The 16,890-nt window shown below is 39.5% G+C and overlaps 1 protein-coding gene across 9 annotated transcripts in view; it reads right to left on the minus strand.

Moving 5' to 3' along the window:
- The window catches only part of LOC122552711 (CAP-Gly domain-containing linker protein 4-like), a 433,681-nt gene that overhangs the window by 343,436 nt on the left and 73,355 nt on the right, over positions 1–16,890 (minus strand). For all 9 annotated transcript variants that reach the window (XM_087991246.1, XM_043695605.2, XM_087991245.1 and 6 more), the window contains one exon: positions 13,397–13,515. In XM_087991246.1, the coding sequence (XP_087847372.1) occupies positions 13,397–13,515 (119 nt within the window). The remainder of the gene's footprint in view (positions 1–13,396; positions 13,516–16,890) is intronic.

The following is a 16,890-nucleotide window of genomic DNA, read 5'->3' on the forward strand; positions in this document are numbered from 1 at the left end:
TCTCCACTTGAAAGTTGTCTTGTGTAGTGATTGGAATGAAGGTCAGGTGAAGCTGACTGGGGTTGATCACCTGGGCCGATCAGGGAGCCCTGGGCGACAGATATAAATAAGAGATTCAGAGACTAGGGACTGGCTCTGAGCTGGCTGGTCAGAACCCTTATATTCTGCACATGTAAATAAAGGGTGACGTGGTGACAGAATACCGGCCTCTGTGCAAATATTCCACTTTATTTACATGTGTGAGGAACTTAATTTCAATTTCTTTACGATTCCTTTGATGATTTTCACTGTCATCTCAGTCTTTCAATTTGAGTTTGGATAGTGTGAAGATGGTGTGTGGTGTTCCATTTTCCAATCTTTCAAGGTGAAACTGAATTCCTCACTCATGAACAGATGGGCATTGCTACTCCTGACAATGTCGGAAATGGCACAACAAAGTCGGCTTTTTTGCCATTCAACAATCAGAATGGTAGTCAGTGAAGTCAACTGGTCCACCTCCCAGTAGTCAGTCTACTGTAACAAGATATTCATTTTCTGTGAGTGTGATCAGATCGACTCCCAGCAAGATCTGGATTATCACGTTCTCCAGTTTGTTTGGCTTGGTACTTATTGCATGCAGTAAACTGACAGATATGGTTCTTAATTTGCGTTTAGGTCAGTAGAAGTTATTCTTGCCTTCTACAGACTTGATTCAATTCCTGGGTGGCTTACATGGACGTGCTTCAGCAGCGCTCCTCTCAAATCCTTCAAGATAATTATTTTATTTCCTTTGGACACTATGCAGACTTGAGCATCTTAATTCATCTCTATATTTCCGACATGCCCATACAGCAACAGGTGTGTCCTTGATGCTCTCTGGTCATCGTTATACCACTACTTGCAGCAGTTGGAGATTTGCATCTTGTTGGATAGCTTTTTTGATCAGAGCAAATTGCTTGCCTGTTACATTCAGTGCCTCCGCTAGATTGGTGACATCCAAAGCACAATGATCTGCAATTTTGCTGCTCAGTTTAGTGATGAATTGAAAACCTTCAACTCATTTAAAAGAATCTTGAATCTGCATCTGAAATGCAGTAACCTACAAGAAAATGGATTGGTGTTGGCAACTGGGATTAGAGAAGGTAGCTAGATTTTTCAGGTGGCGCAACACAACAGGATGAATGATCTCTTTACGTGATGTAATTTTTTTGATGATTCTTCTATGTCTCAGAAATCATTGTGTGAATACTGATGAACCAATGTCTTTCCTTTATAAGCTCGGACCCTAAAATCTGCACCTTTACAACAGAACAAGTTGGATCTCTGGTGAGTTGTTTCACAGTGCTTTTACAATCCTTATTTGTTCTCATTTGTGTTCTCTGAATTGTTCAGTGCTGATCCCTCGAAATTAACATCCGCAACAGAAGAGATGCCAATTTCAATGGAGGTCTTCGGAAAGACAAATAAAACACATGCCTGAATATGGACTCATCCTCAATCTATGTCTTTGTAAATCCCAAGATGCCGAATGGACTTCAGGGAATAATAAAGCTCAATGATAAGGAGGGATAAGCAGCAGATGAGTACTAAGGCATGCATTATTAGATAGTCATACTTGGTGTGCTAATGAAATCTTTATTGAAAGAGGAATGCAAGGCAAGATGCCTGAATCATTGATCTCCATGGCCTTTCACATTGCCATCTTTATTTCATTGGTGGCATGTCTGTTTAGACACAAGATTACCTGCTTGTACTCTCCTTTCTATTGCGTATCCACATCTCCTGTGTAAAAAGTGAAAATAAGATAGTCTGTGCAATTTGAAAGATTTTTAAAAATGATTCAGGCAGCTTAACACTCTATCCACATTTTTGTCAGGATGGAGAGCCTTTCACCATGGCAAAAATATCAGAAGAAAGCTGGGAATTCAAGCCCTGCCAACGAAACCAGCATCTGTCATTTTTCAAAGATGAGATCCAGGACAGAACAAAGTTCACATATGCACAATTCCTGGAGGCAGCAAGCCATTTAAACGATCAGCTGCCTCCACCAAAATTAAGTTTTGGATTCCCTGGTGTGCGGAAGTTAGTATGGAAAGTTGATGAATTTGGAACAGGTCTAATTGCAGTGCATTTCTTAAGGATGGTCAGGAAACCTCTTTGGACAGGTAAAGTACCATTTTGGATCTATTTCAAGCTATGCTAATGCCTTTTGGTGAAGGTACAAAGAACAAAGAGAACAAAGAAAATTTACAGTCCAGGAACAGACCCTTCGACCCTCTAAGCCTGAGCCAATCCAAATCTACTGTCTAAACCTGTCACCCAATTCCTAAGCATCTGTATCTCTCTGTTGCCCACCTACTCATGTATCTATCTAGACGCATTTTAAATGAATCTACTGTGCCTGCCTCTACTACCTCTGCTGGCAACACATTCCAGACACCCAACAACCTTCTTTGTAAAGTCCTTGTCATGTGTAACCCCCTTAAACCTTTCACTTCTCACCTTGAAAGTGTGACCTCTTGTTATTGAATCCTTCACCCTGGGAAAAAGCTTATCTCTATCTACCCTGTCTATACCCTTCATAGTTTGGTAGACCTAATCAGGTCCCCATTCAATCTCATTTTTTCTAATGAACACAAACCTAACCTACTCAATCTCTCTGGTGGCACCTTCCATACCAGGCAACATCCTTGTAAACATTCTCTGCACCCTCTCCAAAGCGACCACATCCTTTTGGTAATGTGGTGACACATTTTAGTGAAAGTTCTCTTTAGGAGACATAAGGTCCATTTTAAGGAGGTGACATATACTTTGCAAGAAGTTGTTGACTTGCACACTGAGCTGTTAAGTTTGTTTGCAGGTGTTTTGTCACCATTCCAGGTAATATCATCAGTGCACTTCTGACAAAGCATTGCTGCTCTATCACACTTGCTATTTATGGGTAAACAGCAAGTGGGACAGAACACCAATGCTTCACCAGAGGCTCACTGATGATGTTACCTGGAATGGTGACAAAATGTCTGCAAACAAATGTACCAGCTCAGCAAGCAAGTCAACAACCTCATCCACAAGCTGAGCTACAAATATTCCCGAATACTCTGAACTTGGCAAGAAATAAGGTGCACTTTGTGACAGGTAAACTACAAATTGTGATTACACAATTAGGCATTCATAAACTCATTGGGACTGTCAAAGCCATCAAGGTAATGTCTAAAAAAATGTTTGAAGCATTTTAATGTGCTGCATTACCAATTTTCCAAACTATTAAACTATTGTAAAACAATGTCAAAAAGTGTGGCACTGGAAAAGCACAGCAGGTCAGCAGCATCTGGGGAGCAGGACAGTTGATGTTTCAGGCATAAACTCTTCATACTTTCTCTCAGTTATTGTAAAAACAACACCTATCAAATCAGCATTTTAACGGACAGCTCTAACTGCTTGTGGAATGCAAATGCTTGTTTACATAAGAATTTAATACATATGAATTAATTTGTTTTCACAAGGGATTCATTAAAGGAATTTCAATATATTGAATGTCTTTTCTTTAATAAGTTTTTTTTTTAAATTGTGGCATCAGTATAACTTTATCTTCTGTCAGCATGCCTCTTCTGGTTTGCCCTCGGCAGACTTCAGGTACATTGGTAAGGAAAGGGAACAGCAAAAGGTAGCTGTGGGGTGTACAAGTTGTCTTAATAGGATAAGGGCTATAAAAGGCCATAAGGAATGAGTGGATAACATAGACTAGCAAAGGGGGATGGGTAGATACAAATACACATGAAAAAAGGAGTATCAGGGATAAGGTGAGGGCTGATTGGCATGGGGCATGGGGCATGACAGGTGACAGGGGTGGATACAGGGGCATAGGTTGGCATGGAACATCTGGGGGCCAGTATGATGGAAATTAGCTGGCATGTTTGAGCAATGGAAAAGGAGAGAAGCACTAGCTGCAGGGGAGAGGGGAATATGTGTTTTATATTTGATTCTATATTTTTACACTTTCAACACAGCATTGCAGCATCCCCTGACAGATTTTCCACCCAGTCAGTCTCTGGAATTAATAATCTTTCTTGCTCTTCCAGCTCCCTAATCAAACGTTCAAACTAGCCTGTCCATGTAGACTGAAAATGGAAAATTGAGGGGTAATTTGTTTTGGGTTTGGGTTCCTTGAGCTGGGACTTCTCCCTGATTTGCACCTAAAGTAGAAATCTGGCGCAAGTATCATAAGATAAAGAACAATCAAATGTAGCAGGGAAAATGGTAGGGAAAATGGTAGGGAAAACAAATTGATACTGCCCAGCTAAAACACAATGATGGAGACAGTAAGATATGAAGGTGCCTTACATTCCTGATAGAATGTGTGGCAGAAGTTGAAGCAGCCATTAAACATGTGAAGAGAGGGTAGCACAGTTGTTCAGTGATTAGAAATGCTGCCTCACAGCGCCAGGGATTTGGATTCGATTCCAACCTCGGACAACTGTCTGCATGAAGTTTGCACAATCCCCCCATGTCTGCATGGTTTTCCTCCCACAGTCCAAAGTTGTCAGGGTAGGCGCATTGGCAATGCTAAATTGCCTAGAGTGTCCAACGATGTGCAGGCTAGGTTGATTAGCATTAGGAATGCAGGGGTATACGGATAGGGTAGAGGGTCCCTATGGATGAGATGCTCTTTGGAGGGTCAGTATGGACTTCATGGGCTGAATGGCCTGCTTCCAAACTGTAGGAATTCTATGAAAGTAAAACCTGCAAGAATTGATAGACTCCAGCAGAGATTCTCAAACTTGGAGGAGAAGAACTAACTGGTCATCTCCATCACCTGTTCCTGAAGACCTGGGACAAAGAAGAAAGCCCTGCTGATCTCAGAAATGCTGCTATCGCCATTGTCTTCAAGAAAGGAGACAAAGCAAACTGTGAGAACTACCGAGGAATCTCCTGACTCTCCATCACCAGCAAGATCATCATCTGAATCCTTACGAGGCATCTTCTCCCAATCTCTGAGGAAAGTGTTCTTGAAAGCCAGTGTGGCTTTTGATCAAACCACAGAACTATGGACGTGATTTTCACTGCTTCGTAACTCCAAGACAAATGCCAGGAAAAACACCAACTACCAGGGGCGGTAGGGGCGGCACGGTGGCACAGTGGTTAGCACTGTTGCCTCGCAGCGCCTGAGACCCGGGTTCAATTCCCGCCTCAGGCGACTGACTGTGTGGAGTTTGCACGTTCTCCCCGTGTCTGCGTGGGTTTCCTCCGGGTGCTCCGGTTTCCTCCCACAGTCCAAAGATGTGCAGCGTCAGGTGAATTGGCCATACTAAATTGCCCGTAGTGTTAGGTAAGGGGTAAATGTAGGGGTATGGGTGGGTTCGCTTCGGCGGGTCGGTGTGGACTTGTTGGGCCGAAGGGCCTGTTTCCACACTGTAATGTAATCTAATCTAATCTAATGTAATCTAATCTAATCTACCCCACAAGGCCTTCATCGATATAACCAAGGCTGTTGACTCAGTCAATCGGAAAGGCTGTGGAGGACCATGTCAAAGGTTGGCTGTCTTTCTCCTCCATAACAAGATGTCAGGAAAGTCCTCAACAACAGTACTATAACAGAATCTTTTGAGGTCAACACAGGGGTTAAGCAGGGATGTGTCATTGCACCCACCATTTTCCACACCTTCATCGCCATTATTCTTCACCTTGTCAAGAACAGTTTTTCCAGTAGTGTGGACATTGTCTACAGGATGGACTGAAATCTTTTCAACCTCAAACAGTTAAATTCGAAAAAGAAATGACAAGGACCTTGCTTGTGGAACATCACTATGTGGATAACAATGTCATCTCTACTCTCGCTGAAGAAAACCTTAAGCATTGCTTAATAGATTCTAGCAAGCACAATGAGGAATTGGTCTCAACTTCAAGAAGACTTAAATTCTTTACTAGCCCATTCCATGTAAAGTTACAGACCATCATTCCATTAAAATAAATGGAGACATCCTCTCAAATGTGGAACATTTCCTTTACCTGGGAAGCTACCAGTTACATCAATGCTGTCTGACATAGATTCTCATATCAGCTGGAAGGACAGGAATACTAACATCAGCATCCTTGAAGCAGCTAAATAACACCAGCAGAGGCCATGATCATCCAATACCAACTTCACTGGGCTGGCCGTGTGCTTAGTATGCTTGAAGTTCGACTACCAAAGCATATCTTCTTTGTCCAGCTTGAGGAAGATACTCAAATGAGAAAAGGACAAAGGAAGCATCTGAAAGATTCTCTGAAGGCTTCCATATGGATGTCAACATACAGGAGACCAGAAGAGACCGACTTGAAGGAAACTCCTGTATGAAGGGACACAATTCTTTGAGAAAATCCATAGGCAAGACGAAACATGGAAAAAGAACCAGAGAAAGGAATGTTAATGAGCTGAAGGCCAAGGACCACTTGCATCTCCCAAAAACACTTGCCAAATGTGTGGTCAGAGATGCATCAGCCATACAAGAATGCACAGAACCCATGACTTTTTCTAAGACAATCATACTCATCAGTATGTAATTGCTGAAGATGAAGATGATTTTTTTAATTCTTGTGCCACTGATCATTACATTTAGTTGCTCTTCTGCCTTTACTCACTGTAGTTGAGAAATTTGTCTCGATTCCCATCAACCTCAAAGAGGAAATAAACCTCCTTCTGCTGCTGAGTTCGAGTATTGTTACATTAGAAAATCTAGAATTGCTGAGTCAAGTCATGCTATCTACTATTCAAAGGAAATTGAAGTCCTCATCTCCTCCTGCTAGACGTTACCTTGAAGTAGAGGGTGGCCTATCCGACTTCATACCCTTCCAACTACTAAATTGTCAATAGGGAGTATGGTTTTTGCTTGCAGCTTGCGAACCACATTTAAGTTGAGCCAAGCCACAAAAATCCAAAAATGAGGAAGGCCCATTGCAAGTGCTCCAAGTAAATGGAATAGAACTCCCACACATTGCCAATCCACTACACAACATTGCATATAAGAACACATCTCACTCCATTTTATCCAAGCATGACCCAAGAAATTGAAACAAACACCAAAGAGATTTTACGGTTTATTTCATTGCGGTAATACTCTAGATTTGGACCTACTTTATCTTGTAGTACAGCGAGGATGAAAAATCGAGAATCTACCAAAATAATCATTCTCCAGTTAGTGAAGAAAATGAAATTCTGCATATTTTCTGGTTCTATAAAATGCTTTGCTGTTTCTTTGCAGTTTATTGATGACCTCTTGTGACAAAAGTATAGTATTACAGTATTTTTATACTGTGAATATCTTAACAGTCTTGTTGGCTTAAATGAATTTTTCATCCATACGATGAAATTTTGTGCCAGCTTTTCTCAAGTATCCCCCAAGAAACTGCAAAAAGATCAGATGCAACACAAAAAAAGAGAATTTGTAGACAGAGAATAAACATTTCTAACATCGCTTGATGTTGTTCATTAGTTGTTTAGATTCAGATTAATACAGTCAATGTGATGCTAGTCACCTTATGTGACTAAACTAATGTGAAGCATATGTCAGACCAAAGCTTATTTTGAAATTTTTTACATTACATTTTGCTTACTGTGGAAGAAGACATGAAAGCTAGAGAACTCAGGAAAATAAATGTTGATGTCTCGAAAATAGTCCACATTACAGAAGAGGAGGTACTAGAGGTCTTAAACAGCATAAAGGTAGATGAATCTTTGGACCTGATCAAAGTGTATCCAAGGATATTGTGGGAAGCTAGATAAGAAATTGTGTGGCCCCTAGCAGAGATATTTAGATCACCTATAGCCTCCCGTGAGATGCCAGAAGACTGGAGGGTGGCTAATGTTGAGCCTTTAGATAAGAAAGGCTGCAAAGAGAAGTCTGGGAACTATAGACCAGCAAGTCTGAAATCTGTGATGGATAAGTTGTTGGAGGATATTCAGAGACACAGGATTTACATACATTTTTTAAGGTAAGGACTGATTATGGATAATCAGCATAGTTTTGTTCATGGGAAATCTGGTCTCATAAACTTTTGTGAGTTTTGTCAGCATGCGGCCAAGATAGATAAATGAGGGCAGAGCAGTAGATTTTGTCTGTATGGACTGCAGTAAGACTTTGACAGGGTTCTGCATGGTAGACTGGTTAACAAAATTAAATCACGTGGGATTCAGGAGGAGTTTGCAAATTGGGCGCAAAATTGGCTTGACAGTAAGAGACAGAGGATTGTGGAGGAGAATTGTTTTTTGGACTGGATGCTATAATCAGCAGTGTTCTGCAGAGATCAGTGCTGGGTCCACTGTTATTCCTCATTTATATAAATGATTTTGATGAAAATATAGGATGCATGGTTAGTAAGTTAGCAGAAGACACCAAAGGTGTTGGTATAATAGACAGTGAGGAAGGTTATTTAAAATTGCAAAGAGATCTTGATCAATGGGACCAGTGGGCCAAGGAGTGGCAGATATGAGTTTAATTTAAATAAATGTGAGGTGTTGCATTTTGGTAAGACGAACAGGGCAGGACCACACAGTTAATGGTAGGGCCTTCAGGAGAGTTGTAGAACAGAGAGACCGAGGCGTTCAGGTACACAGTTGCTTGAAAGTTGCATCACAGGTAGACAGGATAGTTGAGAAAGCATTTAACATACTTGCCTTCATTGCTCAGACTATTAAGTATAGGAGTTGGGATGCTATGTTGAGTTGTACACGACATTGATGCAGCCACTTTTGGAGTACTGTGTACAGTTCTGGTCGCCCTGCTGTAGGAAGGTTATTATAAAATTGGAGAGGGTGCAAAAAATACTTAAAAGACATTACTGGTACTGGAGAGGTAGAGTTATAAGGAGAGATTGGGTAAACTGGGTCTTTTTTCACTGGAGAGTAGGAGGTTGAGGGATGACCTTATTGAGGTTTATAAAATCATGAAGGGCATAGCTAAGTTGAATAGCAAAGATCTTTTCCCTAGCAGTGGGAAGTTTAGAACTTGAGGTTGAAACTTTATTGCTGGAACAGCACAGCAGGTCAGGCAGCATCCAGGGAACAGGAGATTCGACGTTTCGGGCACAGGCCCTTCTTCAGGAAGTTTAGAACTAGACAGCATAATCTTAACATGAGAGGAGAAAGATTTAAAAGGGACCTGAGCTGCAACTTCTTCACACAGAGATGGTTCATACGTGGAATTAACTGCCAGAGGAAATGGTAGATTCAGGTACAACTACAACTTTTAAAAGATATTTGGATGATATATGAATAGGAAATGGGCCAATCGCAGGCAAATGGGATCTGGTTTAGTTTGGGAAATTTGTTGACATGGATGAGTTGGACTGAAGGATCTATTTCCATGCTGTATGACTCTATGACTATAAATATAATTCAAGAACCTAAATGTAGTCACTTAGTGTAGTACCAACCCAACTGGCCAGAATGTCTTCTTCCATTCTCCACAGTTTGAATTTTTCCAAAATGTGAGCTAAGTTCCATTTACCCATCAACTATGTTTTTGTTGACCTATACTAAATATGTTAAATCCCCATCCTTACTTTCAACTCTTCCCAGCTTTTCACACCTCACCCCATTATTGCTGCAAACTGCTCCACCTCAAGATGTTTGTTCCCCTTCCAAATCCATATTTTAATTATTCAAGCACTGACAGTCATTTATTCAACTATTCTTGAACCTGGAATCTGAAATTTCCCCTCTATTCCTCTCAATTTCCCTTTTCTCCTTTAAAACCTAACTTTCCAACTAAAGTTTTGGCATTATATCATAACATCTCTTTATGTTTTTCTGTGCAAATTTTGTTTTGGAATTTTCCTTGAAGAGCTACAGATCATTTTAGTTCATCCTATTAAAGCAAGATATTGTTATTTTAAGTGAACTATGAAATTTATTAGAAATACTATTTTTAATTATAGAGTTATGGAATCATAGAAATGTACAGCATGGAAACAGTGCCTTCGGTCCAACTCATCCATGCCGACCAGATATCCCAAATTAATCTAGTCCCATTTGCCAGCACTTCGCCCATATCCCTCTAAACACTTCCTATTCATATACCCATCCAGAGGCCTTTTAAATGTTGCAATTATACCAGCCTCCACCACTTCCTCTGGCAGCTCACTCCATACATGTACCACCCTCTGCGCCTTAGGTCCCTTTTAAATTTTTCCCCTCTCACCTTGAACCTATGCTCTCCAGTTCTGGACTCCCCCACCCCAGGGAAAAGACCTTGTCTATTTACCCTATCCATGCCCTCACAATTTTATAAAGGTCATCCCTCAGCCTCTGACACTCCAGGGGAAACAGCCCCAGTTTATTCAGCCTCTCCTTTTAGTTCAAATGATCCAACCCTGGCAACATCCTTGTAAACCTTTTCTGAACCTTTCAAGTTACACAACATCCTTCCAATAGGAGGGAGACCAGAATTGCACACAATATTCCAAAAGTGGCCTAACCAATGTCTTGAATAGCCACAACGTGACCTTCCAACTCCTATGCTCTGACTAATAAAGGAAAGCAAACTGGGCATCATTCCCAGACTTATCCACCTGCCAAACATTTATCCAAAGCAGAAGGTTGGGAGACCACCTACTGTTGGATAATTAATGAACACTTTAGTGCTTCACTCAGCTTTAGGTGTAACTTGTGCCCTATTCATCCCATTCCAATATCAGGGTCTGTCAGTCTAACACCACCTACCTCTGACTGTTCTATTAACCATCACATCCAGCTCCAAGGAGCATTGCTGTTGGAGACTGGATGCAATCAATGCAGTAGCCACTGCCGCTGGAGACCTGTCAGCCAATTAATAGCTGACAGTTGGTACTTCCTCCCAAATGGGGGCAAAAGACTGCCTTGAGCCAACAGATCAATGGGGCAAATGAATGGTGAGCTTGCCGCTGACACCCAGAACAATGGGAAGACATCCCCCATCTTAAAATCAAGCTAATTGTGTAGAATTCACCCCTGTGATAGTCAAATGACTCACAAAACACCGCACCCTGCTGTTGCTGCAATATTGGGAGAGGCTAGAGAGGTTAACTTTCCCAGCATCCTACATCATAGAAACTACTCAATTATCAGCAAAGATAGTTGGTCAGGTGCAGGGTTCTAGAAAGAAATAAGAAAGCCCTTCCTAAAAATCTTACCTTCCCACTGTGACAGCAAAATTAGAAATAAGTAATAAATGCTGGATGACAAAAATCAAGAGTATAATGACAGCATAACAAAGACTGAAAGTCTATTTTTAATATATGTAATTCTTGAGAGCTCTGAGATTTGTAACCTCTACATTCTGCTTTTTTGTTGACATTTAATAGTGCTACATTCTTCCAAAGAAAGTCATCATTAACAGGTAATTGGTGGACTGCAGAAGTTCCACTGTTGCATCTCCAGATGTCACTAAGTGTACATGGGAGTGCCAGCTAGGGAGGAGAGCTATGCATTTGCTAGCAGCAACATTCTATCAACATTTAAGTACTTCTGCAAGCATACCAGATGATGGACAGTGATGCAAACAGCGGTCCAGGCCTTTGCCAGAAGTACCTGGTGTCCAGGGTATTCAAACACCTGCTACACTATAATGTGCTTCAAAACTGGGGAGTAATTTGCCCCAGGGTAAATATCAACTGAGTATTACAGACCAGAATAAATCCTTGGCACAAAACAGTTGCATACTAAATTGGCTGTTTTTGTGCATTATAACTTGTGAGTTAAATTTTACTGTATATTGGAACTGTTTTGAATCACCCCAGACAGAGGAAATGATAGTGCCCTCAATCTGATCCCACTGACGATATAAGTGAAATAGTTAGTGATATTAATTGGCAAAGATGTTATTTTAATCCAATTTAGACTAATTTTATTACACTGAACAATTATGTAGATAAAGATAAAAAGGCAGCACAGAACTCTTATAATTTCTTCAGATATGGATAACTTCACACTACACAGCCTGCACAGAACCAAAGAGTAAATGTGTTCTTATTTTGTTATAAAGATTTTCCCAATTACTCAAGTCAATTCTTTATTTTCAATAATTAATAAATTCCAATAAATTTATGTTGCATACATTACAGAGTAAAATGATGCCATAAGGGCTGTTTTCTCATTCGAGGAGTATGGCTGGTGGTGGTTTAACCTGAGGTTCACCATATCTCATGTGAGGGTTAAAAGTTGAGAGAAACAATCTTTCATAGTAACCTCAGCCAGTGCAGCAATACTATACTGTTGGTATCACTCTGCATTGCAAACCAGCCATTCAGATAAGTGAGTTAAGTGACCCCCTATAGAATATCACGTGTGAAATAAAGAATACAGGAATCAGAAAAACAAAACTAGAGTTTAAACAAAGAAGTGTAAGTAAATAGCTATCTTTGATAATATGACACAATTTTAAATTTTGCAGAAGGGTAAGGGACATAGAATGAAATTTGAGACGTCCACTTGCTCTTGCTCATGCCCCTGTTCTCTTAGCTCACAGAAGGGGTCATATGGAGATTTGAAGGGAACTCCACCAATCAGGATTATAGACAGAACATATAGCAGCAGAAGGATAATGCCCCCCTGAAGTTGGTCACAATCACAAGTTTACAGATCCTCCTCAGACTAGACCACTTTCAGTAGAATCGGTGGCTGCATTCAACCACTCCAGTCCCAGTAGCAGACCTTTTACTTGGGCCGCCTCATTATGAATGCTGAAAACATTCAAAATTTTTATCCAGTTGAAAATAAAAGTGAAGCAGATGTTTGGGTCATGAACAAGCTCAATAACTTGCCAATTAGAAATTTTGAAATTGTTGGTGAAATTGCATATATGAAATCCAGCAAACAAAATCAGATAAATCAATTAAAATTATATTAGTACTCCAGAGCAAGTAAATTTTCAGAGTTTTTTTATTTCTATTAATAAGTCAGGCCTCTTTAATATTTTAACAGTTAATCACAGAAATATTGCATTTAATATCTTAAGTTAGAATATTGATGGAATAGTGTTAGCAGAAGGACATTTAACCCAAAACTAAAATATAGGCCAGAAGCCAAAAAAAAAATGCTCCACCAGTTAGAACAATTTGACAGAATTTGCCTCTCTGAGTACATTTACATAAAGGATGCTTTCCTCCTGCCCACAGGTTCTCCATTCTCTACTACAGGCAACTTTACTGACATTATGTCTCTGGTTCTTTTCCTAAGAACTGTGTTTGAGGTGTGAAGTGAATTGTATAATGCATTGAAGTAGACTGTGTTGTCAAGGCACTCCAGCTCCATTTCATGTTATTTTTAATGAATGGCTAATCTCTAAGTGTTCCAATTAACTTATTTTTGAATAGAGGTTTTCATTTGCATTTTCTATTTAAATTTAAATACAAATTAATTTCTGAAAACTGGGTCTGTTAATTTCAAAATACTATAGTTTCTTACCCTGAAGACAGGATTGGCTCCATGTTCCAATAAACATTTCACAGCTGACAAGCAGAGGTTTGATGCTGCAATGTGCAGAGATGTTCCAAAGTTGAAATCGCTGCAAGTGGCATCCACATCTGTCAATACATATAGATTAAATGATTTAATGCGTTGTCAATAAATATTAAGTTTTATTTGTAACTAGGTTTTATCATTAGATTTAGGTCACTATTGCTATGAAAAAAACGTTTGTCCCACTTTGTCATCCAATCTCAGCACTCAGTCAGACATTGCATGCTACATTGTGAGAATAATGTACATTAACTTAAATTCCAGAATGTCATACCTTCCTAGAACAGTATGACCTTCATCTCTAATACTAACCATTCTGTGCATTGAGTGAGATTGTTAATTTTCTGGTAAATTATAAATAGTTTCATACTCTAGGCTTGCACACAAAATTGAAATAGCTAAAATATATACAAGGTTGGACACTATTTATGAACTTCAGAAAGCAAATACTTGCAACACATATTAGGTTATGCTATAGAAGATGAATGGATTCTTCACAACAATTGTCACATAGTACCACATACAAATTCTAATCATAATAAAATGTTGCACACTATCTTTAATTTGGTAAAGACAAACATTTCTATAAACAATAAGCAAAAAGCAGATTGAACACATTGGTCACAGATGATCTAATTAAGATTATAAAACTATAAGATGTAAGAACAAACGTAGGTCATTCGACCCAGCAGAGCTATTTTTCCATTCAATGAGATCATAGCTGATCTGATAACCAGGCTCCACTTTCCTGCCTTTTCCCCAAAATCCTTGATTCCCTCGTCGATTAAAAGTATGTCTACCTTAACCTTGAATATAAAGACACAGCCTCTACAGCTCTCTGTGGTAAAGAATTCCACAGATTCTCTAGCCCTGAGAGAGAAATTTCTCCTCATCTCTATCTTAAATGAGCAACTGTTTATGCTAATATTAATGTCCTCTGGTATTAGATTCACCCAGAACAGAATTAGGCAGGTCATCTGAGTTATGGATCTTAAGGTGATATAAATGTTGGAGTACAAATGCCAAAACAGGTAATAGTGAACATGTAAAACATGACGCAGGTCCGAGTAGATGTAAGAATTTTTCTTTTATTCATTCACAGGATGAAGGTGTTACTAGTTAGGCCAGCATTTATTACCCAATCATAATTGTCCAGAGGACAGTTAAGAGTCAACCACATTGCTGTGGGTCTGGAGTCACAGACCACGTAAGGATGGCAGTTTTCTTCCCTAAAGGAATTTGTGAACCAGATGGTGTTTCGTTTCCTGACAATCAACAATAAATTCATAATCACCTTTAGACTCTTATTTCCAGATTCCTTTTTATTAATTGAATTCAAATTCCACTGACTGCCGCTGTAGAATTAAACCCTGGTCCCCTGAACATTACCTGGGTTGCTGGATTAATAGTCTAGTGATAATACCACAAGGCCATCGCCTTTCCTTAAGGCAGCATTTCAATGAAAAGCAGGGCATTTATCCCTAGTGCTCTGGCCAATATTTATCAGTTGATTGACATCACAAAAACAAATGATCTGGTCATTATCCCACTGTTGCACATGGGAGTTTTCTGTATAGAAATTGGTGGTTGTGTTTTATACATTACATCAGTGAATACTTATCAAAAAGTATTTCATTCACTGAGATGTCTGAGTTGAGAACTACTACATAAATACAATTCTTTCTTTTACTTCATCACCAGAAGAAAGCAGGAATAATTTGGCTGTGATTACTAATCATAGAATGGAACATTGGTCAGGTGAGCTATTAATGTGACCAATTGAGCACAAGGATACATGTGGAGGGCACTGGACTATAAGAACATGTTGTAATGACATTTTCAAATCAATGATTCAGAGGTGGAAATCAAGCTTAGGTTAGGTCAATAGTTCATAAAAAAAACACAGTTGCACCAGAGAAAAATTCAGAGAAGAATGCACAGGTTAACTCTCATGACATGAGAACTAAGTTATAAAGAAAGATTCATGTAAGCTTAGTAGGCATTCTGCCACTGAAGAAAGAATGTCGGAGGTTTAGTACTACAGAGCACAAGAAACTTGATTTATAATTGGACATTAACTACTTGCATATTCTTTCTCAACATTTGAAAAGATGTTCAACCTCAATGTACAAAATCTCAAAGATATTTCTCAATTATTTGAGATATCCATCTCTTTGAAAATTTATATGCTGGATAGTCTGATGATCTTTATCATTATTGCACAAATTGAGACTTGTTCTAAAGGTATATCCATAGGTCTTTTTGACAAAATACAGCATGAAAATATCAAACATCACCAAGAACTTTTGTACCATAATATGACAACAAAGTGGCTACAAACCATATTTGACCTAAGAAAAACAAGATGAGGGAAGTTTCAGCTTTTGTACAGGTTTACATGTCTCAACCTTTGATGTAATACAATGGGGTTTGTGGGGCATTGTAACCTTAAAAACAACGTTTAGGTCAGGTAAGGGTTGGACGTGTGTTAGAAAAGGAAGCCAGCCTCCAACCTACTCACTTCCAGTTTTATTTGAGATGGGATGGGGTCATGAAACTAAGGCATTCCCTGAAGGCAAAATATAAGTCTGCTTTATTATGAAGCTCTGTGTCTATTTTATTCATTATTTGAAATTTAACTCTGGCTGGATTTCATCAGCCTCAAAAAACCCACTAGCTAAATCAAGACAAGACTAAATCAGACAGTACATGCTTTTCCATTGACTAAATGGATTCAGCATGGACAATACACTCTAACACATTAGTTCGTCTCACTCCCAACAATCTCCCGCATTAGATTTTCAGCCTCCAGCCCTCTCCCAGGCTTTTGTTCTTTGACTTACATTCCAAGCGCCAGTCAATCAATCAATTTATTTTCACAAAAGGCCAATGACTGAAGTAAATCAACTAAACAATGTTTCCTTTCACTGGAAGGAACATGAGATGACACACAAAACCTTAGATTAATGAATTCCAGAGATACATGTAAATGGAAAATAATCTTTGAGAAAAATAAAAAAGAATTTAATTATTGTTTTATTTGAGAGCAAACAAAATACAATGAGACTACTGCTATTTTCAAACTTACGTTTTTAGCATTGTAGTTAATTAGGTGCCAAGTATATTCTCAGCTTGGGCGGCACAGAGGCTCAGTGGTTAGCACTGCTACCTCACAGCGCCAGGGATCCTGGGTTCAATTCCTGCCTCAGGCAACTGTCTGTGTGGAGTTTGCACATTGTCTGCGTGGGTTTCCTCCCATAGTCCAAAGATGTGCAGGTTAGGTGCAGGGCTAAATGTAGGGGAATGAGTCTGGGTAGTTTGCTTTTCGGAGGGTCGGTGTGGACTTGTTGGGCCGAAGGGCCTGTTTCCACATTGTAGGTAATCTAATCTATTCTCCAAAACTGTTGGGAGCATTTTATACTGCATTTAATCACAATTTT

The sequence above is a fragment of the Chiloscyllium plagiosum genome, unplaced genomic scaffold (assembly GCF_037043375.1).
Source record: "Chiloscyllium plagiosum isolate Xiang-an unplaced genomic scaffold, Cpla_swu_hap1 HiC_scaffold_10, whole genome shotgun sequence".
Classification (NCBI taxonomy): domain Eukaryota; kingdom Metazoa; phylum Chordata; class Chondrichthyes; order Orectolobiformes; family Hemiscylliidae; genus Chiloscyllium; species Chiloscyllium plagiosum.